Here is a 21,413-nt window from a genome sequence, read left to right as displayed (position 1 = left end):
TTATTAAGCAAACGTTTACATAGCATACCATTTTTTCCTGTTGAGGTCAACATGAAATTATGTTAAAGATTTTTTAAAAATCGAGGTTACAAATTCAAGTGATGATGATGATATTGACGATGACGATGACAACAGCTACCAACATTAGTTAGGTGCTTATTGTGTGTCAGGTACTATACTAAACACAACTGATATCATTCAATCCTCAAAAAACTTCATGAGGCTGTTATTATTTTTATTTTTATAAATGAGGAAACAAAAGATTAATAACTTAACCAAGTTCTCAAAGCTAGTAAACGAAAGCCAAGGTTTAAACACAAGTGTAATTTCAATATGCTATTTTGATATGTATATGATTTAATATTCAGTCCATGAAGGCTATTTTCTCTTCTGAGGCAAATATTTCTTTTTATAACACTACATTTTCAAAAATATTTTTAAAACTATCTTGATCTTTAGTGATGGTTCTTAATTATGTTTTATAAATGTCAGTTAGAAATTAACTGATGTTAATGTGTCATTGTTAAATATCCCGTGCAGATTTTTTGAAATGGAAACCAGTTTTTTTTCTGCAAGTGATGGTTTTGGAATACCTATCAAAAGAATCATCACAAAAGTTACTTCCAAAAGGCAAAAATCCAACAGCAGGCTTTCAGTGAGTATAAAGAAAAAATTCAGGAAAATAACAGACTAAAAAATTTCAAGCTATAAAGTTCAAATCATTAAGCATCACCTAAAGAATAACTTCCCAAATATAACTTTCACAAAATTATAGAATTTGATGCAAAAATACCATTTGATATTCTAATATATTAATATTTTTATCAAATCTATACTAACTTCATAATAAATATTAAAAATCCACGTTGTACGAAATCAATTAAACAAAAATGTATTGAACACATATATATCTACTTATGTGTAAAGGGTCTTTTCTATGTACAAAGTCCCTACACTCAGGAAACTTAAAATATTATAGGAGGACAAAAAAGATAGAAACAACTAATTCCAAGGTATAATATGGTTGTCTGGCACATAGTAAGTACTCAATAAATATTTCTTGAAGGGAGGGAGGGAGGAAAGAAGGATTAAGGAGCAGAGAGAGAGAAAATCCTTACCATAGCCTTCAAATTCCTCAAAAGAAGAGCCCTACTTAATTTACAGCCTTTTCTATCGCTACTGCCTACATACTCCCAAAGTGGACTACAACGAATATACCATGTACTCTCTGGACCCCATGTTTTGGCTCGGGTAGCTCCCTCTCCTTAAGATGCTATCGTCACAGTCCCCTGTCAAAATATTGCATGAGGAAGTCCTCCTTCAACTACTATCTGTCATTTTCTTTCTCTCTCACAGTTAAACATCTTGAAAGAGTCCTTTACACTCACTGTCTTCATTTCTTCATCTTCTACTCTTGCAGTCTGGTCTTTAATCGCTATACTGAAACATCATTTTTAAAAATCATCAGTAACCTTTATATTACTAAATCTAGTGGACATATTTCTGTCCTCTTCCAACTTGACTTCTCAGTAGCAGTCCATTCAATTGACCATTGTGGTCATTTTCCTTGGCTTCTATGACTCCATATTCTTCTGATTTTCTTCCTATGTCTCTGGACATTCCTACGTTTCCTGTTGAGGCTCATCCTTTCAAGTCTTTGTACCTTTATTCCTTAAAGTGCAGGAATTCCTCAAGGATTGGTCATCTAACTGTACTGCCTCCCCAGACAATCTCATCTATGCACATTGCATTAATTACCAATCATGTACAGATAAATCCTAAATATATACTCTACCCAGCCCTCTCCCCTAATCTCCAATGGAAATCATCCAAAGCAACAAAAATTAGTTCATTAAAAGCTAATTTGCAAAGTAGCCAATTTGCCACATTATTTAGGATTTAATTTTTTTGAACTTTTACAATTTTTTTTCACCTTGCACAGTAACCCTTTTTTGTTCCTGTGGAGAATGCTTAAGAACTACTCTCTTAGCAAATTTCAATTATACAATACAGTATTATCAACTACAGTCACCATGCTATACATTAGATCTTTAGGATTTATTTTAAGGTTTGCCATATCCCTGTCTCTGAAGAAAAAATAGCTATAATTTTTCTAACCCACCTTAAGACATTTGTTTGACAGTTTCAAGCAGATTACCAGTCAAACAACTGATTAATTGGTACTATGATTTTCAATGAACTGAAATGAATGATCAAGAGCCAGATCCATATCTCCTCTTTTGATATCTCCTCTTTTACATATCTAAGGCATCTTAAATACATCATGTTGAAAATTGACGTCATTTTTCCCTTCAAACCTCGTCTCTATTGCCGTCCATCAGTTAAGCCAGTCAGAAATCTGTAGTACTCATTATTCCATCATCTCCATTACCGCCATCATTAGAAGCTTTTGAAGTCTAGACAAGAGTCTCCTCTCTGATCTGCTCATGCTTACTCTGGCCCTCTCCAATCTGTCTCCACCCTGAAAGATCTTTTCAAAACACAATCCAATCATGGTATGCACCTGCTAAAAACAAGACAACAGGCCCCAAATGGAATCACTCATGCTAAGCCCCATGTCACCAAACTGAGACCTAATTATAGTTTCGGCTCTTCCAGAAACGGAATATTAAACCAGTCAACCAGGAATCTCCTGATCAGCACTAGTTAGGTAATCTGCCTGATAGACCCCTTCCATCCATTAAAGGAAAGTAACCTTGCGATAGTCAACCCGCTTTTTCACGTAGTATAACTTCCTTGTTCCTGTTCCCTTCTCCCTATAAAAGTCTTTCATTTTGTACCCCTCCTTGGAGCTCCTTTCTATCTGCTAGATTGGATGCTACTCAATTCATGAATCACTGAATAAAGCCAATAAAGATCTTTAAAATTTGGTCAGTTCAGTTTTGTTTTTAGTTTCTTTTCAAGTAATTTTATTGAGATCATAATGGTTTATAACATTGTGTAATTTTGGGTGTACATTATTATTTATCAATTTCTGAACATGCTCTATTGTGCTCACCCCCACTGAGCACCACTCTGGGTCTTTTTTTTTGGTGAGGAAGATTAGCCCTGAGCTAACATCCACCACTAATCCTCCTCTTTTTGCTGAGGAAGATTGGCCCTGAGCTAACATCTGTGCCCATCTTCCTCCACTTTGTATGTGGGACACCTGCCACAGCATGGCTTGATGAGCGGTGAGTAGGTCCATGCCTGGGATCCAACCTGCGAACCCTGGGCTGCCAAAGCAGAGCGGCGAACTTAACCACTATGCCACTTGGCCGGCACCCCCAGTAGTCTAATTTTGGTCTATCACCATACATATGTGCCTTTTTACCCCTTTCGCTCACTGCTCCCAACCCCCTTCCCCTCTGCTAAAAAAATATGGAACGCTTCACAAATGTGCATGTCATCCCTGCACAGGGGCCATGCGTATCTTCTCTGTATCATTCCAATTTTAGTATATGTGCTGCCGAAGCGAGCAATGAATTTTGTTTTTTAACACACCAAATTCTTCTGCAGCTTAAACTACCACCATGATTTTCCACTACTTTTAGAATAAAACAAAAATGTTTAACATAATCTTACAGACTATGAATGATTTGGCCCCACCCCACATACTCAGCCTTCCCTCATATCATATTCCTGCTTGCTCTTTGCACTATGGCTACCCAGATGTTCTTTTCATTCCTCAAATGTATCACGTTTCTTCTTGTCATGGCACCTCAGCACATGCCATTTCTTCTGCCGAAATTCTTTACCCTCAACTTCTCATTCACCTAGTTAACTCTTATTCACACTTCCTATTTCATGTTGATACTTATTTCCCCAGGGGAGATATCTCTGAGTTACCTGACTAGGTCATTTCTCAAACACATACTCTCACAGCATCAAGTATCTTTCTTTAATGGCACTTATCACAGTTATTATTTGTCATTTGTATAATTCCTTGAGCAACTCTGGTTTCTTCCATCAGACTGTAAGCATCATGATGGTGGAGGGCATTTATTCTTTTGTTCCCCTCATCACTGCATCTCCAGTGCCTAGTGCAGTACCTGGAATTTGATAGGTGTCCTTGAGTACATGTCATTTAATACTCTGTGAGATGAAATGGGAAGTGTGCATAAAGCACTTCTGCTACATTCCAAAATAATATGGTTGTCTTGAGAAAAAGCAACGTGTGATTACTTGAGTTGTGAACTGACCTAACTCCTTTTTCCATGGAACACAAGTTTTACTTGAAAAAACAACAGAAAAACAAATTATGGTTATTTAGACCTAGGTATTTGGCAGACATTTCAATACAAATGAATAAAGTCAGCTTATTGCTTAAGGAAAACAACTGACAATATTCGTTGATGATAACATTTGAGATTTCAAGTGAAAATCAGAATTTTGGAAAATTTGTATACACCCCAATGAGTTTGACAGCTTTCCAATGAGTAAAGATTTTTCTGATAAGATTATGACAATATTAATAAAAGTGACTTTTTAAACACATTGTATAATGAAACATGTCAACATTTGAATGCTCTACATAACTTAGGGAACCAATATTTTCCATTTGATGTTACAAGATTATACAAGGATAAAAGATCCATTCAAAGTGCAATGTAGGCCACTTGATTTTAATGTAACAGATGACAAAAATTTCAGATTACATATTCCAACTAAACTTTAAGAAACTACCACTAGCCAAGTGTTGATATAGCATCAAAGAAGAATATCTACAATCATCTGAAAAGACTATTAAAATACTCTTCCCTTTTCCTACCTGTATATCTATAAGGCAGATTTTCTTCATACACTTCATGAAAGACAACATATTCTAACAGACTGAATACAAAAGCAGATATGAGAATCCAGCTGTCTTTTATTAAGCCAGACATTAAAGAGATTTGCTGCCAGAATGTACATAACACCACAAAGTTTGAGAAACACTGCTCTAACACATGGAAAGGTGAGAAACAATTAGCCTATATTTACACAGTAGGAGTCATGACAAATAAAGAGAGATCCAGGCAGAATTCTTGCCCAGGTCTAACTTCAAAGCCAGTCCTCTGAATTCCTCTGTTCAAGCTGGATATAAGAATAGAATAGGCAGAATATGAACCTATTATAAAGAACATCAAGAGTAAGGTGGAGCTTAAGTTTGATGTACTGAGAAAGAGGGAACAACCGAAAGTTTCTGAAAAGAGAAGAGATGCCAGTTTCTAATTTATAAGAAATATTATTCTGGTAACATTGTATAGCAGAACGTCTTTTGAAATACCACGTTACCTGGTCAGTTGCTCTGAAAAACTTATACTGCTCCACACTTTTACAAACTAGAGATAAGAAAAAAATCTTATAAAATTGTTAAAATAATTTAAAAATATACTTACATTTGGGCTCATCAGTTGTAACAGCCAAAATAAAATCATATGGAGTCATGAATAACTGCCCTTCACATTCTATGGAAGCAAACAAACGGAATCGCTTCTCCCGAGACGTAGCACAAAGGTCTAAGTCTTCAACGTCTGTTCTGCTGACAGCAACCTAAAGTTAAGAAAGCAAATAAATTTGGACTGTGTGAAGTAACATCCCTTTCAGAAGATAAATGCTTTTAATTAGGTTGAAAGTGAATTAATAGAGTAAATGAAAAAGTGTAAAAATATTGTCTTCTGGAGAACTTAATCCTTTTATAAATAAATTACCAACATGAATAAGACAAATTAATATTTGAAAGATCCTTCGATGAATATTATTAAAGGCTTGAAGACTTTAAACTGGCACTTTGAAGAAACTGTGATTTATTTCTTAAGTTTCGCTTTCAGAGAACACTGAATTTCTAAGCTAGTAGTTTCTTTAAAAGAACACCAACAACTGCTGAATGCCTACTATGTGCCCTCTATATAGGCTTATTTATTTAATTAGAAGTCTATTCATTATCGTCTATGAATTTTCTAAAAGAGAAAGTGAAACCCTGATAGCTGTTCATGTCTGCCACCACGGAAACCACGTAGCGGTGGTGCTTAGATTAGAGCTGAAGTTGCTAACTCTAGATCACTAGTTAGTACAGCTACCATCAATGGTCATTCTGAATTCCACTAGGGTTAAGATTAACAGAATTAGAAGGAGTGTGTGTATACATGGGGGAAAGGAAGTCTCTTTTGATTTCCTTAATTTCAAGACCTTTCCTTGTAGAGAAATAATTTTTCACTGCTACTTATTTCCTCTCTGAACTACAGCAACTTTATTTTTTAATAAAGGGATTTTTTTCCTGACTATAAAAGTAAAGCATTATTATATATAATTCAGAAGATAGAATTTTGAAAATTTTACAGATATAATTTTTTTCTTTATTGGCAAAAAATGGGATTATACTACACTGTTAAGTCATCTGATCGTTTTTACTTAGGAATATATGAGGGTCACTTCCCCAGGTCATTAAATGTTTTAGTAGACCATTTTTAGTAACTGTTTAATAGTTCACAGTAAATGTTTGTAGCATAACACAATTAGTGAATTCCACATGGTTAAGTATTTAAGTGATTCATAGCATTCTACTATTAGAAAACAAAGTTCTCATGACCAGCCTTGAAAATATTTAGCTGTATCTACAAATAGTTCCTTGAGAGAAATTGCTAGGAGTAGACTTGACTGGTCAAACAAAACCTTTCGTTCGTATTTATCAAAATGCCTCTAGGGAGTTTAGAGCAATTTACATGCCTATCAACAATATAAAAAATTTTTCACTTATTTCATAAAAATTATTTTATATTAAAAAATTCTTATTTAGGATGGCAAGCTGTTTCTCTTGTCTCTTCTATGTCTATTAAGTCATAATGCAGATTGTGTACAAACTATTAAAATTATTTAAGTTATCTAATATCTTGAGAAGTCATACCAAAACAATCCATAAGAACTTTCGGCGAGGAGACTACAGTTTATCTTTCTAAGTTACACTTTATTAAATGAAAAGTCCAGCAAATGATTAATCTTTTCCCACTATTCTGAAGACTAAGACTTTTCAAAACATTACACAAGTTAGTCAAATAAAAAGTAAAAGAAAGGTTCACTCCCTACTTTTTAATGGCATGTAAGAGAGAATACATAGTCTCTGCCTTTAGGAAATAGACAATCTACATGGAGGGACAAAACGCTAGCTGGAGAGACAACATTTTCTACGGACAAACATAGAAAAGGTGAAAGTCAAGTTAGAGTAAAAACAGAAGAAAATCACTATAGGTTGAGGTTAATAAGAAGGCTTCAGGAAGAAGAAAATGTGAATTTTAATGTCAGGAACAGATAGGAGCATTCTAGGTTTACAGAGCATATCTGAAAGATGGTAATAATCTTCCTGGAGCAGAAGATTTGCTTTCATGGAAAAGGGTAGGTGAACTGATGATGATTTCTGAATGTCACTAAAGCACTAAATGGCCTTAGGAGGTTAAGTGGAGTGATGACATAAAGAAAATGACACTTTAGAAAGATAATGCAGGGGCCAGCTCTGTGGCGGAGTTGTTAGGTTCACACACTTGCCTTCAGTGGCCTGGGGTTTGCTGGTTTGAATCCTGGGCACGGACCTACACATCACTCATCAAGCCATGCTGTGGCCGCATCCCACATAGAAGAACTAGAATAACTTACAACTAGGATATACGACTATGTACTGGGACTTTGGGGACAAAAAAAAAGAGGAAGATTGACAAGAGATGTTAGCTCAGGACCAACCTTTCTTGCCAAAAAGCATACTTTAAAAAAAAAAAGAAAGTCACCCTTAAAAAAAAAAAAGAACGAATGAATGAATGAACTAACAAACGATAATGCAACCTGGCAGCAGACAAGCGAGCTCAGCAGTATATTAATAACAATTACTCAGGTAATCCGTAGGTATTGGGAAACTGCTATGGCTCTGGCATGGGTGAGAAGTGAGACACTGAACAACTCCATCTCAATAATGGGCAATCACCTCCCTGAACCCTCCTCAGGCATCACTCTACCATCTTAGGTCCCCTTCTGCACGTATATCGCAGGGTTTTCTTCTTCCTCCCAGGGCAGGGACATCAATCTTGTCTGTGACCACAGTTTACTTTCCTGCTTTCTTTTTGCAAGGACATTTCCTTGGGCCTAATTGGCCCCAATCAACCATGACTCATTTCCAGTGAATTTCCCGGGGGACTACTCTGTGCGGAGTGCTCACTGTTTCTGCACCACAATCTGAAGCCACGCCTCAGTCTAACATCCTGAACCACAATTTTTGTCTATAACATCTATATTTGCTATGACTTAATATGGACTTGATCTGTGACTTCTGTCCTTACCTGGTGCTGCCATTACTGCTCGTGAGGAACCTACGTTTTCTCATCAAACTTTCCTTCGTTAAGCACAGTCTACCATTTGTCCCAGCATGCCAAACCTGCTTGACCACTGCAGCTGGGAATTTGATCCACCTTCTATGAGCTAATGCTGACAACTCCTCCTTTTCCTTAACTTCTAACAATCAATTAACAAGGCCTGTTGTTCTCTCTCTTTCTCACATGCACCCATCGTCACTACCTTTGTGCGAGCACTGACTACTTTCCTTAAATTTTTCAGTAATGGCCTAACTGTGATTTTTGCCTCTAATCCATCCTATACTGAGAGAAAATAAGAGAAAACAGGTAGAACTGTAACATAGTTTGTATTCTTTAACCAACCAAGGGTATCAGAAGAAACTGGACCAAGTAGAGGTAAAGGTTTTCATTAAAACTCCACTGTATGAATTCTATCCCTTGTTGCCTTAGCAATAGTATTCGTCATTTGTGATCATTGCATTAGGTGGTACTGACAGGTCTATTTAGCATCACCTTAAAAGAAGGTCTAGAGAGGAGTTTCGGAGTGGCTTGTGCCCCAAACAAAAAAAATATATCCTAAAAGGGAAGAAGATGATTTATGTATAGAAGAGACTACCAGAACCTAGGTGTTTAAAAGGGCTTCCCACACCGCAGGCTTGTTGGTTCGTCCATTGCCTCTGCACAATTTAGTGTGATAAATCACATAGTGTAATAATACACATTGGCACTGCTCAAATGAAACATGGATTAGTAAAAAGTGAAAACCAATTTTCCCATGATAACTCAGTAAACTGGCCTGATCCTAGAACAGTCTAGTTATCATCAACTAGGAGGATTGGGCTCATCTGGTTGAAGAATGGGATGGGATGAAGAGCAGACAGGAATCAATACTCGGGTTGGTTTTTATGTTCTCTATTCTCTTCCACTGACTTATCTGTCTCTTCTTACTCAAATGTTACACTGTGTTTTTTGTTGTTTTTTTGTTTGTTTTTGCTGAGGAAGATTTGTCCTGAGCTAATGTCTGTGCCAATCTTCCTCTATTTTGTATGTGGGTTGCCACCACAGCATGGCTGCTGATGAGTAGTGTAAGTCCACATCCAGGAACTGAACCCAGGCCACCAAAAGGGAGCACACTGAACTTAACCACTAGGCCACAGGGCCGGCCCCTCAAATGCTGTACTGTTTTAATTACTGAAACCAGTGGCCAGATAGCCATTAATGATTATTCTTAAAAGTTATGTAGATAAGCAGTATATTATGAGACTCCCATTAGGTTCCTTATAGATAACATTTCTGATGCTTGGGTTACCATGGTAACTAGTGCTTAAGTTGTTTTCCAGGCACTGAGAGTGGACTTCTTGTCCAGTTCAGGCTGGTTGAGACCACCAATCCATCAACTGGGCCTTTTCAAATTTCTGATAGGTTACCCTTTGTCAGGGGAGCCAAAACTCCACCCTCAGATTGTGCTAATGCCACCATTTTGTGAACATGAATGCTATGAAGAGCATGAAGCTTGACTATGCTTGTGCAGATCATCAATAACCTTGCTTTCCTTACTTTCAATCATATATCCTCACACTTCAGACCTCCCTGCCTCTTTATTCCATAAATATTCCTAATTCCCATTTTCAAGAAGGCAGATTTGAGACTTGTTCTCCTATCTCCTCCCTTGGCTGCCTTGTGAACAAACCGTTTCCCTGCTGCAAAACTCGTTGTCTTGATTGGCATGTTGTGTGGTGCACAAAACCTGCCTGGCTTGGTAACATTACTATAGCTTTTGATTATGTTTTGACATTAGGTAAAGCAAGATTCCATCTTATTGCCAATCTTTTAAAAATATTCATGGTGATTGATATGCAATTTTCTCTTTTAAGAGAACTTTGAAATGTAAAAATCCTACTAGTATTTCGTTTGGGATGACATAGATGACATTCAATTTTGGTGTAATTTAGAACACTTGACTTTTCCCATCTGGGAACATGGATGTCTACTTATTCAGGTCTTCAACTACATCTTTTAGTAAAGTTTTGCAGTTTTCTTCATATAAATTTTAAATATTTTTGGTGGATTTATTCCTATATATTTTATAGTTTCTCAATTGTTTACTTCTGATGAATGAGAAAGCTACTGACTTTAATATATTTGTTTTGTATATAATGACCTTATTAAATTCCTTCATTAATTTTAATAACTTTATTTTTGGATTTCCTAAGTAAATAATCACAAGTTCTTTAAAATAATAACAGTTGTAGCTTTTCCACTTTAATGTGTACACCTCATTTTCATTGCCTTAATTACTAGTGACCTAGGTCTCTAAAAATGATGTTGAATAGTATCAGTAATATTAAGCATTTTTGTTCCATGTTTTGAAGAGAATGCTTCTAATGAATTGCCATTAAATGCAATGTCTGCTGTTGGTTTTGATAATTATCTTCTACTTTAAATCGAGAATATGTGCTTACCCAGTCTCTTTTTCACCGAAAATAAATAAGTTTAGAATTAGAATGGTCCTTAGAGATCATTTGGTCCTCGTTTCTTTACCTTTTTACCAGAATAGAAACATAAATATGAGTTCCTAAACAAAAAACGTGCTGGGCAAGTAGAAGCATAAATAGAAATCCCCAAAGACCTAAAAGATATAGGACAAAACTCTATTATTTATATTACCTTTTAACTATTTTTACTTTCCAAGATGAAGATTTAACATCAACTAATGAGCTAATGTAAATTCATTCATTCATTCAACAGATACTTGGTGTGCGTGTAATACAAATGAATTAGTTACAAAATAATTAGTCAGCTGGAAGTTTACTTACTTGATCTAAAACTGTTTTAGGGACAAATATGAATAAACGAGCTTGGTTTAATCATGCTCTACCTACATACGCCTAACTACTTCTAAACTTTTCAAGGTCCATATGCTTCTTTCTCTGTAGCTTATAAACAAACTATTTTCCTAATGAATGACCTAATGGCACAGATGAAGAATTAATACTTTCTTTTTCTGTGGTACAGTTCTAATCAAATTAAACTCTACAGTGTTTAGGAGGGTGGCACGAAGCAGCAGTCTGTGAAGTTCAGCTGAGGACGCCTGACCTGATCTACCAGAACCTCTGAGGAAAGGGCAGCTTCTGGCCAGCAGACTACCAAAATGTTAGGAGGAACTCAGACCTTAAAAGATTCAGCTTAGCTTTGAACTTTCCAAAGGTTAAAAAATCTAAACCTTCTGATGCTTTAACAACACTATTATGAACATTCAGAAACAAGAACCAATAAATAAAGGGGGAAAATGATATTCAAACCAGTTTTCAAATCCTCTTGGCAGTCGTGTTTGCCTACAAATGACAATGATCTTGGATCATGTTAATGTTCTGGGCCTTTTGGAAAACAAATACATCCATTTCCCTCGAGCACACTGGCATGAATGTGTGCATATAGTCCTTACCTTATTACAAGGAGCAGGCTAAGTACACGTAAATTCACTGGCTGATCTACTTTCTTGAATATCTTTTTTGCTTATCTAAATTTAATATATCTTTTAAAAGTTAATGTCGAAAGCCTAAAATTAACCTAAACATATTCTATTAGTATGTAGTTTCAGTAAATGACACTTTTTGCATCACAGATTGCCAATACAGTAAAAACTCATCAATAAGTATAATGTAGCTAAGGCTAACGGGAAAACTAAACTGAAAGTCCAAAAACCTGAATTATATTCACTTAGCTGTTAAAACATTAATTGCTAAAAAGAAAATCTTTATTATCAATCCAATACTATGTACTTAAAAAATAGGCTTTTCATAAGCGGTAAAGTATAACCAGACCATTTGTGAACCGCAGGGAAGAGACTGAAAGGAATTCTAGAAGTCACGCTCATTTAAGAACAATTCTTAACTTCTAGAGGTTGACAGTCAAACTAAAAAACACATATTTGGGAAGTTGAGGAAGCGAGGCCTTTAAGTTGTTAAGAAATATTGAAGAGAAAACTCTTAAGCTTATAATGGCTACAAAGAGCTATAGCCTCTCTAAGAAGCTGGAGGGTAGCAGAAGCCTAGAAGGAAGCTCCAGACTGGCTCAGCTTCTAAGAAATAGTCTCTCCAAAACAAACACAACACGAAGTTCAACACAAGCTTTCCGGGAGACGCCAGTTTAAAGTGGCCTATAATAAGGTGAAATCCTTTCTCTGCATGCGCTCTGGCTTTTGCTTTTTTGTTGATGTTATCATCAGCAGACACACTGAAGAAGCTCTTACGTGCAGGAAGTCTGAAACATAATTTTTGTTAGGGAATAAGTAGCACATCAAACCATGGAGTATAACTTATTAATTATCAATTTCAAAATTTGCTCTAGTCAAAAATTCTTACAGATTGAATTTAATTAATATTATTTACACCTGATAAATGTTTTCCCTGATTTTTGTAAGAACGAGAGCCTCATTGTGAGAACTCTGATACTAAAATAGTATCCTTTAACTTCCTCTTCCTATGAGCAGCTGAGGCAGAAGATACTTAAGTACTATTTGTGGTATTCACTTCATATCCGTCTCTGGAACCAATCCTGTCCCAAGATGGAGGTAACCCAAGACTTTTGGGCCAGAGATTTTGGTGGTGTCTGTCCTGTTCTGGGACCAGGAACGGAGCTCCTGAATTGCTTCCTATCATCAGAACCTATTGCTTATTTCCCAAGTTCAGTACCTGGGTTCCTACCCCTCACCTGTGCCTGAGACCTTTTCCTGATATGTCGGTAGTTCCCTCAGGTCTACAGCGCGTGCTCACCTCCACACGCCAGTACTTGGTGTTAAGCTGCTACTTACCAGGTCTCCTCGATGGTTCTCTCTAGAACGTCTGCTAACAGAGATCGGCTAGTTATCATCAACACATTTACTGGTTGTCTACTGCTAGCACTTCCTGAAACCCCCTAAGGTAATCCTAACTAAAGTCTAGTCCTAACCTGTTGATAGAAACAAGAATGAGTCTAATTTCTCTCTGTGCCTGAGATGAGCTCTGGGAACTGTAACAGTCTCTCAGCCGTGGTCAGCTCCAGTAATATGTGAGATCAATTGCAGTTTCCTGTTTGGTCTTCGGTTTCTCCGCAGGTGAGCCCTGATGCCTTTGCAGCTATTACCAAGGAGATGAATCTTTGCTCCATATCAAAGGATTCTCCTACTCAGACTCTCAGGAAGGCTACCAGCCAGAAAACGTCTGCGGCCATGCCCTCTACTGTATAAAGATACTGTGCCAAATCCATCCTGACGAATCACATCCCTCGGGATAACATATCTCAGACTTTGACAACACGCATTCCTGAGTCAACCTTGTACCTTGTATAAATCCTAGTTATTTCCTGTATACAGCCCTAGTATATCACTTGTACTCCTTTCCCCCATTCACACTGCAAGTATCTGTTTACACATCTGTTTCTGCCATTTAACCACGAATTCCTTCAGAGGAGCAGCAGTTCTTACATTTATAAGAACTAGTGATCAATGTAGTGCCTGGCACATCTAAGAGGCTTAGGAAATGTTTATTGTGTGAATAAATGAATGCTTGTGGATGAAAAGGCCACTGGGTAATAAAGAGCCAAAAGGGATACTGAGTCTGGGTCAGATGGTGGTTAAAGACAACCAGAAGAGAGGCCTCTAATTCCAAACTGGGAATTTAGACTGAGATAATAAAAGAGAATCTAAAGCTTTAGTGAGAAAGGTACGACATAAAAACTTATGGGTATCCATCTTTTAAAAGTTTTTCGAACATATCACCTTTAAAATTAATGTTGGTAATTGTCTAAGTTTAGCTGTTTTAATAAGAAGGCTTATGGGATGTATTTTTCATTTGGATTGTTTATTATTTTAATAGAGTAAAACTTCTGGTAAGATGAATCTCTTCTTAAGTAGGGAGGCAAGAAAAGTAACTTGTGGCTTAAGTCTTGAAATGTAGAGCACTCAATTCTCAGGCACACCTGCCAAATTTCTGCAATGTATAAAAAGTGCATAGACATTTTTTCATATTTAGATTTTAAAAGAGGGTTCTATGTACTTAAAATTTTAAACTAATTACCATGTTACTAGCTACATATTACTACAGTTGGCTTCTTTCAGTTATACATTACCAATTCTTTTCTACAATAAAGAATAATTTTTGCTTCTATAATGTCTTTCCAAAAAGAATTAATGAAATTCACAAATTCTTCTCACTTTTAACTACATGAATAACAAGGACGTATGCACAGTATATTTGGTGAGAATTTTATCAGTATATGAATTGAGGAAGGCCAGAAATGAGAATATAGCTTTTCAAATTTGAATGAATACTGAGAGTTACAACATAGAAGTGCTTGGTTACTGCTGGAGAAAAAGACAAAGATGAATATAATTTGGAAGAGGCTCAAATTTGGTAGATTACCCTTTTTGCTACATGGAGGGTTGCAGGAGGCAGCAACGGAAGGGATAAGAAGCCAGAACAGGAAAGGTATGGGAGATGTAGCACATGATTCATTTGGCACAATCCTGAACCACGTAGAAGACCCAGACTATGGATCTCAGCCAGGAATACAGGTGATACACAAAGGATCAGGCAGCAGGCAAATTGGCTGAAGTCCATTATTCAAAGAAGAGATGAGGAGACTAGGTCAAGAGGAGCCTGGGTTCAGGCAGAAGAAATTTAGTCCCTGGGGAATTGGCATAAGGTCACTGGGGTATAAGATAGGAATTCATAAAACCGGGACTAAATCACAGGGATCAGTTACATTAACAATGTCAAATGTGCCCAATTTGCCATTAAGCTCCTTATATTCTCCTGTTCGTCTTAGTGTCTGTGGTGAGGCTGAGGCTGAACCTACAGGTGAGCAGTTAGGTAAACTTTCATACCAGGAAAATATAGGAGACTAGCCAAGCTGACAAAGTTAATTCACTTTCATCAAAAAAATAATCATTTCCCTTCTCAATGATCAAGGTCTTTACCAATCAATCTTTTCTCTACCGTTTTAGATAAGATAGGCTAAATTCCTCAAAAGTAATGGTTCAAACACAACAGAAGTATATTAATTTCTCTCTCATAAGAGTCCAGAGAGGACATGCTAGGACTGGGGCTGGGGTGGGATGGGGGAGCTCTGCTTCACATGGTCATTCAGAGACCCAGGGTGATAACACCTCTGACATTATCAACCAAGGTGGAGAGCGGCGGGGGGTGGGGGGGGGGTGGTGCATGCAAGAAGTCCATGTGAGAAATTTTTATAGGCCAGGCCTAGCTAGAAGTAGTCTAAATCACTTCTGCTCACATTCAAGTGAAGAGAACTTAGTCACATGGCCACACTTAAGTGCAAGGGATAATGGAAAATGAAGAACTGGGTATCCACAACCTTAACTATCATAGGGGAAGAGATGAGATTATGGTCAACAACTTGCAGGCTTTGTTACCCACAAATTTTAGGTGACAACATCAAAGATTCATGGAATAGAAAGGACTAGGGAGAAAAATATTAGAATTATATAGATGTTTAACAAAGACTTGGAGAGATTCACTTCCAAAACAAACCACATCTGTAAGATTAAATGGGAGGTAACACTTCTAAATCACCTTCCTGAAATTTTTAGGAAATACTAAGCTGCTCTGATTCGCTTAGATTGACAGTTCCAGACATTTTATCCTCTGCATACTGTATCTGCCTTTCCAAAGCCTTAGACACAGCGACTACTGGCTTAAAATATAATGTTGTTTGCACTTGAACTCTCCCTAGCTTTGTTTTTCCAAATTTGCCAAATTGCTTCTGTAGCTCTGACCTTTTCACAAAACACTGCAGTGAGATTAGGAAAACATTGGGTCTGGCCTTCCATCCTTGAATGTTGAGAGATGTTGAGCGTAAATAGAAGCTTTGTGCTCCACCTCCACACAACTACCCATGTTATTCATGGGAGGCTGAACAGTAATTACTGTCCTATAGTTTAATTTACAAAAACGGAAATGAACCATCTATAGGTAAAAAGATGACAGTCTTCAAATTTTTGCTCTACAATTATAAAACTGAGTTATTTCTTCTTCTTCTTCTTTTTTTTTTTTGGTGAGGAAGATTCACCCTGAGCTAACATCCCTTGCCAATGTTCCTCTTTTTATTTTTTTGCTTGAGGAAGATCAGCCCTGAGCTAACATCTGTGCCAATCTTCCTCTATTTTGTACGCGGGATGCCTCCACAGTGTGGCTGAGTAGGACCATGCCTGGGATCGAACCTGCAGACCTGGGCCACCAAAGTGGAGCCCATAGACCTTTACCACTCAGCCATGGGGCCAAGCCCCTAAAAATGAGTTATTTCTCAACTAAACTTGGTGACAGATTGCTGTACTCAAAATATCCTAGTAAAATAACTAAAACTTCTAAATCTAAAATCTAAGTAACAGAAACAAATATAAAATTACCTGAAAATTCATACATATATATACAATTAAGTTTTGATTTTAACAACTTCATTTCTTTCATTAATACAGTAAAATTCACTTTGAAAATATGGTATCACCAAACTTCAAAATAATGAAACTACAGCACGTGTGATTTTGAGAAATATTACCTATAAAATGTAATATAATTATGATTTCTTGGCTTCATGTGAGCATATTCTAAGGACATATGCTAAAATTTTTATAGTGCTATTTTTCAGAGAATAGGAAAATACAGACATGGTAAGTTTAAAGTAAGGTATCAATGCAATATTTTTAAATGTGGCAAATTTTATTGAGGAAATGGAATTTATCACATTAAAAAGATCTTGCAAAACTGATGTTGCAAATTACCCAGGCATGCACCTCAGAGTTGGCACGTAAACTATCTTATTTGTAAGCGTAAGGCCACACAGCAGAAAAATGACATCACAGAAATCTAGAGATAGAAGAGAATTTAAATTTGCCTTTTCATTTTACTTCTAGGAAATCACATTTTATACCTCCTAGGAAATTTATGGGAATTGCTTAACATTCTTTTCAAGTTTGTTAAAAATCTTTAAGGAATCTTCTTTCTAGCTCTGGAAAGCTCTCTCTTTTCTGTTTTACCGAGAAATTGTGAGCTACGTTCTAGTTTTTTAATCTCGGTGTTCCTACTTATAAAAATGGAAATTTACCCAGAAACAAAAATTTCAAATGCACCTGTAAAATAACATACATAATTTATTCATAAAAATAAGTAATGATCATTTTCAGGTAACTCTGTGGATCCTCTAAGTCATGCTGACATAAGTAAGAGTGGTTTAAGAAGTGGTAGAAATGATAAAAAGTTAACATTTTTATTACCTCATCTTTCCAAAAGAAACAAAAATACTGTATCAATGCAATTATCTTTGGAATTTCCAAACCCAGACCTTTGCAACTAGTACTTAGATGTTACTTCTTAAGGTAGTGAAACCAGGGCCTTCAGGCAACAGAGTATATCATTATCCTTCCTATGAATAACAGTGAGCAAAGGTTGGCGGCCAAGGCACGGGCTCATGTTACCTCAGGTCAGCAATTCAAAATTTACTCTGTGGTAAGGGCTGGTTTTCCCAGGAAGGCAAGATTAAATGCCAGATAAACGATTCACTACTTGACAATTAGAGAAACTGATGCCTACAAGTTGATAATACCCTAAAGACGTAACTTGAAACAATTATATCAATTATCTAAATACTGTATGATGCACTACCTTTTAGCAGGTGAGAAACAGAGACGTGGGAATAAAGAAGGGAAGAAGGAAAAATAAAAACCATTTGTATTAACCAAAATTATTTCGATTACTCATCCTTCTTAGTTTCTTTTAAAAAACATTTACTTTATATTAAATCAAATCAACACTAATTTTTTTCAATGGAGAATGATTAAAAAGTTTATTTGATTTCATGTAGGAAGTTAAGCCTTTGGTATTAGGCCCTACTTGATACTGGCAACTGTACACTAACATTTTTATAAAACATTAAAGTGCAAATATCTTTTAAATTTAGATTTTTTAAAATATTTTCTGGCCAAGAATCTTATGAGATGTGCATGAGATTCTACTCATATCTGTTTTTATTCTAGCTAAAAAGATGTTCACAGAAGTACTACATTTGGCCTTCTCAAATGGCTTCAGGCTTATTTAAAAGCTTCTAAGAAGATAAAAGGGGTAACGTTTTCTTTGCTTGTTGGGTGGTCGAAAGGTTAAACATCAAATCCCCAGTGTGGGAAAATCCCAAAGTGCTCTAGGTGAAATGTTTTGATGCTTGGTAAACGTGTCTGTGGAAATACGTACAGCTGAAGACCAGCCAGTAATGTTTCCCTGACTGAGATCAAATAGACAAAAAAAGTCACAGAATAGAAAAAAAAGGGCAAGTGACCACTTAGGATTTTAAAGTCTCCGCTTGTATTGTGATGGTAGCTTACATATAGGGTTCTTCACAAGTTTACAAAGAACTTTCACATGTTTCATCTCCTGGTTGGACAGGAAGACGACACAGTGAAAGTACCTCTCTAAGTAGGCAGTTTGCACCGTGGTTTAGTGTGCACATCTCACCCCTTCTTGCCTATTCAAGGACTTTGCTCCAGCAATACCTGTCTTGCCCTAACTACCTCACTATTTTCACCTCTTCTACTGAATACTTCTCTTCCGCACACACACGTGTTGATATTTCTCCCATCTTAGCAAGCTTCCTGTCCTACTTCTCCATTTAGCTACCTTTGCCCCCCACCCCACCATTTCCCTCCTGCTCTTTACAGCAAGGCTACCGGAGAGCGCTGCCTACACTTCCTGTCTCTGATTTCCTTTACTTCAGCAGGTTCCCCTCTCTACCACTCCACTAAAATGCCTGTCAAGGTCATCGATGACATCCTTGTTGCCAAATCCAAAGGTCAATTCTCAGGTTTCATCTTACAGCATCCAACACAGTGGATAACTCTCTCTTCCTTGAAATAATTTTTCTCGGTTTCCAAGACCTCACTTCCTTGGTCTTCCTCCTACTCCTCAGCAGTTCCTTCTTGGTACTTTTGCTGCCATTTCTCATCTACATACTGCCCTAGGGCCAGTCCTTGGACCTCCTCTCTTTTTTTAATCTATAATTACTCCCTTCATGATCTTATCTAGACTTTACATATTATAAATATACTGACAAATCCAAAATGTATATATCCAGGCTTCAAAAATAATATAAATTCCTGAAAGGGAGGAATTTTTGTTTACGTGGTACACATCAGCTTCCCCAGTGCCTAGAAATGTTTTTGGCTTGTAGCAGGCTCTCAATTATTTGCTGAATAAATGAATGACTCAAAGTGGTTGTAAAACTTATGGTAATTGTCAAACAGTGACTCTTTTAAAAATTAAAGCATAATATTAAAAAAATCAATAATTATCTGGTACTAACAATATAGTTGACTAAAAACAATGTGGGGTATGGAATGCAATATAGTGAAACATGTTTAATGATTTGTCTTCTTGGAATGGAAAATTTTTGATACTGATTTATCCTCAAGTTTCAGACATATATATTAAAAACTCTTGTTAAATTTATGTGTAACCATTTGAAGACTAGAAATAGGATGTATAGCTTTCAAACAGCTAGAGGAAGAGAAATAATCAGGAAAAAAAGGACCAATCCAATGTCAGGTGATAAAGAGAAAGAAGTAGTGTACTCTCACATAATACAGCAAAAATGAATGCAAACATGTCCATAATCACAATAACTATGATTCGGTTAAACTCTCTTATTAAAAAAAGCAACTCTTTTGGGGCCAGCCTGGTGGCGCAGCAGTTAAGTTCGCACATTCTGCTTCAGCAGCCCAGGGTTCACTGGTTCAGATCCTGGGTGTGGACATGGCACCACTTGGCAAGCCATGCTGTGGTAGGCATCCCATATATAAAGTAGAGGAAAATGGGCACGGATGCTGGCTCAGGGCCAGTCTTCCTCAGCAAAAAGAGGAGGATTGGTGGCAGATGTTAGCTCAGGGCTAATCTTCTTCTTCTTCAAAAAAAGAGTAACTCTCATATTGTGTTTTTTAAAGAGCCACATAATGGTTCCTTAGAAGAGTCAGAGTTAAACAACATCACCCAGAATGTTTGAAAATACATGGAATTAAGAAGGGCCAAAAGCATTACGTGGGACAAAGAAAAACAAACCAAGAAGTTATACACATAAATAAAATAGCTTAAAATTATATGATGGAAAAACTGTTTGAAGAATGCAATTTGATCAATTCACAATCAGGGCTGAGATGTCAACACATCTCTACTAGAAATGGATAGATCAAGTGGAGAAACCAAGTAAGAAACAGGATCTGAGTAACAAAACAAATAAGGGCTTATTAACTTTGTTTTTAATAAACAGAAAGTTTTTAATAAAGTGACCATATACTAATGTTTCCACAAAAATTTCAATAATATATAGGTTTGATGAAATATTCATACAGTAGAGTATCATACAGTACTGAAAATAAATTTGGTGGAAGTATGTGCATCAATATGGATAAATTTCTTTAATATTAAATTAAAATACAAATTATAAAAGAACAGGTACTATTTATGTAATTTTTTTTTTCTTTTGAGGAAGATTAGCCCTGAGCTAACATCTGCTGCCAACCTTCCTCTTTTTTGCTGAGGAAGACTGGCCCTGAGCTAACATCCTTGCCCACCTTCCTCTACTTTATATGTGGGATGCCTGCCACAGCATGGCTTGCTGAGTGGTGCCGTGTCTGCACCGGGGATCCAAATCAGCAAACCCTAGGCTCCCGAAGCAGAATGTGCGAACTTAACCGCTGTGCCACCGGGCCAGTCCCTATGTATTATTTTAAAATTTGCAAAGTAAGTGTATATTATTCAGGGATACACCCATTTGTAATAAAATTATGAAAACTTGCATGGAAATGATAAAAATCAAATTCAGAACAGAGGTTAACTCTTTGGGAAAGAGAGAGAATTATGATGGGAGAAGGTATGTATGTTGATAGTTTATTTTTCAAGCTGGCAATACATACATAACTATGCATTATATTATTATCTATTGTCTTTTTTGAAAGTTGGATATATTTCATTTTTTAAAAAAAGAAATCATTCAGATCTTATTCCTTGCCTCACATGAAAAAATGCTAAAATTTAACAGCACAAGACTAACGGAAAAAAT

At 36.5% G+C, this 21,413-nt stretch overlaps 1 protein-coding gene and 1 non-coding gene across 6 annotated transcripts in view; both read right to left on the bottom strand.

Annotated features, from left to right (window-relative positions):
- Positions 1–21,413, bottom strand: part of MICU3 (mitochondrial calcium uptake family member 3) — a 99,224-nt gene that overhangs the window by 57,647 nt on the left and 20,164 nt on the right. For all 5 annotated transcript variants that reach the window (XR_011498762.1, XM_044760520.2, XM_044760522.2 and 2 more), the window contains exon 2: positions 5,382–5,535. Coding sequence is in view for 4 of the 5 variants with exons in the window: in XM_044760520.2 (XP_044616455.1) it covers positions 5,382–5,535 (154 nt within the window). In the remaining variant the exon portion in view is untranslated. The remainder of the gene's footprint in view (positions 1–5,381; positions 5,536–21,413) is intronic.
- LOC123281493 (U6 spliceosomal RNA) lies at positions 3,376–3,482 on the bottom strand. The gene has a single exon (XR_006521039.1). It is a non-coding gene; the product is annotated as a U6 spliceosomal RNA (small nuclear RNA).

Source organism: Equus asinus, chromosome 27 (genome assembly GCF_041296235.1).
Source record: "Equus asinus isolate D_3611 breed Donkey chromosome 27, EquAss-T2T_v2, whole genome shotgun sequence".
NCBI classification, from domain to species: Eukaryota; Metazoa; Chordata; class Mammalia; order Perissodactyla; family Equidae; genus Equus; species Equus asinus.
The sequence above is the reverse complement of the archived record's forward strand: the minus strand, read 5'-3'. Positions and strand labels throughout refer to the sequence as shown.